The sequence below is a fragment of the Triticum dicoccoides genome, chromosome 3A (assembly GCF_002162155.2).
Source record: "Triticum dicoccoides isolate Atlit2015 ecotype Zavitan chromosome 3A, WEW_v2.0, whole genome shotgun sequence".
In the NCBI taxonomy this organism is placed as follows: Eukaryota; Viridiplantae; Streptophyta; class Magnoliopsida; order Poales; family Poaceae; genus Triticum; species Triticum dicoccoides.
Window position 1 is genome coordinate 676,248,740 of NC_041384.1, and position 6,978 is coordinate 676,255,717.

The window sequence follows — 6,978 nt, forward strand, 5'->3', positions numbered from 1 at the left end:
CCTAATTAGACATATTTAAAAAGTATAAAGCTGTTTAGATCACTACTTTAATAATCTAAACATAAACACTCTTATATGTCTTGGAAGTTGATCCGTCCGTCCACGACGACGTTTTGACACACGGCCACTGCGAACGTGCTGTCCGCCGGGCCAATAGCGTGTCCTGCGGCCGCCACGGACGAGCCATCCGACTGGCCGGCGGCGCCGAGCTCCTTCGGTGAGGCCATGGGCGAGAGGTCGTCACCGCATCGTGTTGTTTGGCCGCCGCCGTCAAGGCCCTTCCGCATGGCCGCCATTGACGCAAGTGAAACACTCTTATATTTTTTTTCTACAGGGAAGTAACTGTTAGAGCATGACAAAGTACTTGTGTTTTGGAATTGAGGATTGACAACAGGTGGGATTGGGATGCTTTGAGATTGTCGCGGCCACGTGAAGCTCATCTGATTGGGTCTCACAACATCGCCAGTCTCATAGGATTGGGTCTCACTGCGTTACCTCCCACCTCCTGTGTGCTCTGGTCTGGTCAGCACCACAAACTACTCTGGCCCAGCGAAGAGGAAGACGTCTGTTGTTCGGCCACGACCAACTTCGCTACCTTTCCTTGCAATCCCGCGTGGCTAATGGCACCGGAGCAACACAACTACTTGCTCAGCCTCCTTCTTTTAGGAGTTCTGCACCGGAAACGGTGAACAACGTCGCCTATGAAATCTCAGAGCAAACATTTACCAAGGTTCAACTAATTACTGCAAATCCATCACATAGTAGATCCATGGTTGTCCTAATAATTAATGGTTTAATCACACCACAAAGGTTCACAATGGTACATCAATACAAGTTCGTAAACGGTTCCAACTATCCTAGAACCAACACAAATTATACAAGTCTCATAGTTTTCTTCCCTGAAATATCATTACTTGTGCAGTTTTAGTAAGCAATAGTATATTATGCTAGGGATAAGGGTCTGTCCCGGTCATCATTGTTGCAACGGTTGCTATGTCAATGTTTTGCTTTGCCTTTTTCTTTCCCTTCGGATATCCTTATCTTGTAGAATCCTCTCATATAGTCGGTTTCACCTTAATTGAAGTTGGAGACACAATATTATATGTTAAATCGCTACACATGAGACGATAATCATTTGGAAGTTCTACTAGATTTTCCAAAGAGATACCTCGAAGAAGTGGAGACGAATCAAACCACCGTAACTTCTTTATGGCTCTCGCCAGTAATATCATGTAATCACCCTTGCTATGTTGTACATATCTCTCAATCTGAGCCTTAGTTGTCCCAATTTTCTCCTAACATGAAAAAAAACATGGTACAATATATATACAAATAAAAAAATGAAGTGTTATAAAATACTCCCAAGATAATACACACTCACCTTTTGACCTGAAAATCCTTTGTACTCGTCATCGTAGTGAGCGACAATTTTGTTCCTCAAGAATAAAACTGAGTGAAGCAAGTTGTTATCCTTATGTTCTCGTTCGATGTTATTCTCATCTTTTGGTTTTGTAAACTCTCGCATGAGATGAATTAGTCCAAGAGACGGCTCCCTCATGAGTTGACCTCCTTTCTCTGTCTGTGCGTATGGTAGCTTGTTTTTTGCATCACGATCCATGTCAACCATAAAATGTATTTCTCTGATGAACTCCATCTTTGTGTTGGCATTCCATAAACCCGGCTGCCAAAGTAGGTCGTCATAACTGCACCATTGGCACATCACATATGAGCAAATACATGACTTATAACCATAATAATAAGATAAAGGACAACATATGGCCAACATATTTATTTTGCAAAATGACAACCGACCTACCTCACTGTTCCCTGCATTAAGAAGCGAGCCAACTCCCTTAATTCCATACTGGCTTGGTTACCGTGGCCAAACAAGGAATTTAGACAGCCTCCAATCTCGTTCCAGTGTGTTGCTTTCAAACCATTGGCTGCATGTTTTCACAAAAATGCATAAATTTTCAAAATGATTAAGCAAAGGTGCCATGATTCCACAGGTGAAATACTCACTTTAATAATTTCCTAAGGCCATTACATTAAAGGAAACAAACTTGAACTATACTTGGGTAACAAAATGTTTCATTTTCAAGAAAACGTATCTAGTTCAATGCAAAATGCTACAAAAAAATCAGAATTTATTGTTATGTCATAATGCCTAAAAGTAAAGTGTCATGATCATTACTGATGACACGCCACTTAGCTGCAACAACCAGTACTCTGAAGTCAGAACTCAAGCATTGGTGTTGGACAGTTTCCCATAAAATTAAAGTGCATAGAAATAGCAAGTGTGGAGTAGCATATATATAAGAATGTAAAACATTAAATAAAATCTATCATTATACTTCAAGCTACCACATTGATCCACATAGAGTAAGTAATCTACTCTGTTGTTTTTGTAACGGATCTTAGTTACAAGGGATGGGATTTAAAACTGAAGATAAGAAACATATAGTATAAATTTGCAAAAAGAGACATGCATGTGTTTGAATCAAAATCTGAACAACGGAACTCTGTACTGCATGGCAATGACATCACTGCTTTCATCAGCAATTCATCAACAAACGTTCCTACATATTAAGTTCCTATCTCCTTCCTTTATTTTTTATTAAATGGACGGAGTACAAATGAATTTGACTCGGAATCTCCCTGTCCAAGAATAAATTTAAACCTCATAATTCCTCTGTAGACATCTATAAAGTGTGCCGTTGATTATCTTTCCTACGTACTGCACATTAAGACCATATGTAGCTAAATATATGAATACATTTTGCACACTAGGGATTTGACTTGTAAGACCTAAAACTAGAAAAGTTGAATAAAGAGAACAATTTGATTTCAATTAAATTTCAAATAGTATGTACTGGCATGTGAGAAATGAGAATGCGACATGCTTCAGATTTAACAAGATGTATGGATTTAGTTGTAATTGAAAAGGTGTCGTCGTGAATAGAGAAGAGTCGGGCTATGGTGCACTTTTGAATTGACGGTCAGTGCAAAGTTAACGATAACTAGAAATGGTTGATTTCCAGGAATCAAATTACCATGTACCAGTGCAAGGCATGCAAGTAGTGAGAACAATTTGTGTGAGATACATGTGCAAGTGGCACATCATACAAGAATGCTCAACAGTGTTGCAGCTACAACAGTAATGATTTCAAGCAACCAATCATGCCAAGTAGGTAATAAGCTGTGTATGCTATGCTGAAAAAAACATAAATCATGGATGGAAGGGGGCGATTGAAAAGTCGAATGTAACATCAGCCACTTCCGAATGTTATAGAAACTCGCAATGAATATATTTTCTAGGAAACATATAGAAGAAATCATGGAAGCATACTAATGAACTGAAATAACAACAGTGCGTGTGGATGTGACTCGAGATGATGAGACTGAACATCTATCCACTCATCACCCACATTTTCATAGAATAAAAGAAGTGTTCAAGAACAATAGAGTGGAGACGAGCGGACGCCCATGAATTGGTTATCACTATCGGGTTGAGTTCATGTTTGATTGGAAGTGACTGAGAAGAGGTACATTGAGAAGTACCAAAGAGTATTAGGTACTTGTACATTGGGAAGTACTTATATTGCATGGCATCGATAAAGTAAGAAGAATCGACATATCAATGCCAATGTGTTATCTGTGCGACCTAACGTATCATCGAAAAAGAGGAGCATGATTTGTTGTGGCAAAAACCCTAAACTTGGAAGTGAAAACATGTCAAATATGTGGTAAATCTTGTTTACTGTGCTAAATAATACCCACAAAAAATGGGCACCATAAAAAATATACGAGAAGGGGTCAGAGTGATCGATTGAGAATAGCTTATAAAATTATGGTAACTTTACTCTAATGAATGAGCATCTTAGATGGGTATGCAATAATCATAGTGGAAACATATAGCTAGATACATTCCACCAATCAAATAATGTAAGTTCAATATATATCGCTAATGATGAGGCAGATGGAGGAAGAAAAGGCAAGGTCTCCATTTCATATTGGTTGAGTTGTGTCAAAATTGTACAGGTAAATACAAAACAACATACACACTATCAGAAAGACTATTCAAAAATACGAGAGACATTTTCTTAAGCATTTTAATACAACATATACTGATAATTGGAAGTATCTAGAGGCATGATACTGTTGCAATAAAAACCATTGAATACAAGCACCAAGAAGTTGAGCAGACAAAGAGAATTCTCTATTTTTATTTAGAGAAAAGGCTCGCACCTAGCCCGACTTTGAATTTAAAATGCCATCAACCGGACAGGATTATAACGGACAACAGATCACAAAGCAAGCAAGAAAGAAATGGCTAAAGATACAAGGTGCTGTGGGAGCAGCAAACGAGCCTCAAACAGACTACAAACATATGAACTAAGACTAAAGCACCAGGCTGGTTGAGGTCGAAGAAGCCCACCACCACGATGATACACCGGAGCAGGCAGAAGCTAGAGCTTGGGAGGGAGAACAACCAGCAGGTGCCCCACACAAACGAGTCAACTCCCTATGGAACAGGCACGCACAGGCTCGACCCACTCCATCTCCAAAGTACTCCCTCCGTAAACTAATATAAGAGCGTTTAGATCAGAGAGTAGCAGTGACAGCCTGGCACGAAGGGCGTCGATCCGTCGAAGGATGGAAACGTGAGCACTGACGCCCAGGACGTTCGGAGACCAGATCATATCATGAACACTGAGCAAGGCTGCTACTCAGGAAACTACCGAGGACAAAGCTGCAAGGAATGCCGATGCCGAAGTTGCATTGCAGAAAGATTCCATGAGTAAGTCAGCACGGAGGCACGAACCACGCCGCAATCGACCGCCTAGAAACCAGACCAAGTGCACCCACACCCCCAATTCACCCATAGCGGCACTTCCATGAAGGGGACGACGCCCAAAGCACCGCTGCCGCCCAATCCGGCAAAGTATTGGGTTCTCTCACCCGAGCCAACAGAGGAGGAGAGAGCCAACAGAGGAGGAGAGAGGGAGGGAGGGAGGATAACTTGACGGCCCCTTCGGATCGTAACCACACCCATCATCGGGCTGGCAGAACCAGCCGAGGATTTCTCCCGCAATCCATCCCCCACCTTCGCCAGCCCTTACCAGCGTAGAACCGACAGTCAAGAGACCGCCACGGCCCAGAAATGGCAAGGTGGAGGAAACTTGAGAGGTTGCAAACGACGAGCTTCAGAACTGGAGCGAAGTCGACAGGACGACAAACACTACAATGGCCAGTGGCCGACATCATCAGCCACCCGGCCGTCCACACGACCAAGGCAGCTGGGCAGCACCTGAGACTAGGCCCTCGCCGAGAAGAGGCCAAGACTCCCACCAACCAGGGCCGCCGCACACCGGGAAAACCAGCCCCGCCGGTCACCCAACGAGCAACGAGCCGCGAGCACGCAGCCAGCCTCCCCAGCTGCCGCACCCCAGCAGCTCCCGAACCACATTCCAAGTATCCAACACCCAGCGGTCAGCCCATCATGGGGACGGAACAGAGCAGCCAGATCTGGCCGGCGACGAAGGAGCCCACGCTCAAGAGACAACGACACAGAAATACGGCAGGAGTCGCCATGAGGATCCTCCACCCACGAATGCGCAACCACCAGCAGCCAAGACCGGCGGCGTTCGGCACCACCGTGCCTGGGAAGCAGTGGGGCCTCTACCCCGCCCCCCAACGCCACGGGCGGCTGGGCATGAAGACGATGTGCCCCAGCCCACCCGACGCCGGCAACCCGCCCCGAGAGAGGCAGCCATTGAGGTGCATCGCGTTGCAGGCCAGATCTGAAGCTTCGCGCCGATGAATCGCAGCAGGAGCGATCAGGGGAGATGCGGGAGGAAGAGGAGGGAAGCCCCGCCGCCGATGTTATAAATACGAGCTATCAACTAATGTTTCAGTTTAATTCTTCTTGATTGATGAAGAAACCTATAATAATTATTGTTGAGTGGAGGATAAGGAAGAATGATTGCAAGAAGCAAAACTGGAACTGGAAACTAGGAGTACACGATAGGCCACGGATGATATCGGTCTTCTGTTGTCGATATTTATGAATAATAACATAAGTAACACACTTGCTGAAGTATTTTTCTACCAAAATACAACCGTATTTTCACAAGACATATACCCTTTGTGCTATTATTGAAACGATGGGCTATTATGGGACCATATTTAAAAGAGAAAACAATACAAAAATCATCATGCATTTATCTAGGCGTGCAAATGCACGCGTCACCCATCGAGTTCATTCATTGTTGTTCAGAAGAAGAAGAAAAAGGATAATGTGAACTTGAAGGTTTAAATTACCTCCTTGATAATATATGTCCATATTTCCTAATAACACCAACGGCTCGCCATCCACCATCTTGTAATATATGTTCGGCGGGTCAAGCCTTATTTGCATTAACTCGCGTTGAGTGTTTCTTGCACTGGACGTACCCTCACCAGCATAATGACTGTTGACATGATCAATAGTGGAGAAGATAGCCCTATAAATAAGGGCATGCTTATTAGAGACTGATGGTGCAAAGATACTAGCTTTTTTTTTTGAGGGAAAGATACTAGCTTCTCATTTGTGCAAAAGTTAATACGTACCTAAACATTTTAAAGCCGTGTTCAGAGAAGCCATTGTAAGGGTCACCTTCCTCAAACATTGTTTGTCCTCCAAGTTGTTCCATTGTGCCGTCAACTCCCCTAAACACTATATATGCTACGTCATGGCAGTGTGGGTCCTCCCAAATGCCCACTGGCTTCAGTATGTTTGGATGAGTAAATTCCAGTAGAGCTTTGTACATGGTATATGCACCATCCATTGTCTTCCTTAGAGCAACGCAACGCTTTCCATCAACTGTAGCTTCATACATTTCTGCTGCCCCTGGAACCAGTACATCCTTGATAGCTAGTGTGCAGCCACGATGATCTACTAGTATCTGCAAGAAAACCAAATTGCATGTGATTATC

At 43.4% G+C, this 6,978-nt stretch overlaps 1 protein-coding gene across 1 annotated transcript in view; it reads right to left on the reverse strand.

The window, feature by feature from the left end:
* Positions 1-773: 773 nt before the first annotated feature.
* LOC119270125 overlaps positions 774-6,978 on the reverse strand; it is a 6,984-nt gene continuing 779 nt past the window's right edge. The window contains exons 3-8 of the mRNA XM_037552098.1: positions 6,613-6,947; positions 6,325-6,506; positions 1,817-1,943; positions 1,382-1,703; positions 1,169-1,295; positions 774-1,073 (exon numbers count right to left, since the gene is read on the reverse strand). Of these exons, the coding sequence (XP_037407995.1) occupies positions 997-1,073; positions 1,169-1,295; positions 1,382-1,703; positions 1,817-1,943; positions 6,325-6,506; positions 6,613-6,881 (1,104 nt within the window). The 5' untranslated portion in view covers positions 6,882-6,947 and the 3' untranslated portion in view covers positions 774-996. The remainder of the gene's footprint in view (positions 1,074-1,168; positions 1,296-1,381; positions 1,704-1,816; positions 1,944-6,324; positions 6,507-6,612; positions 6,948-6,978) is intronic.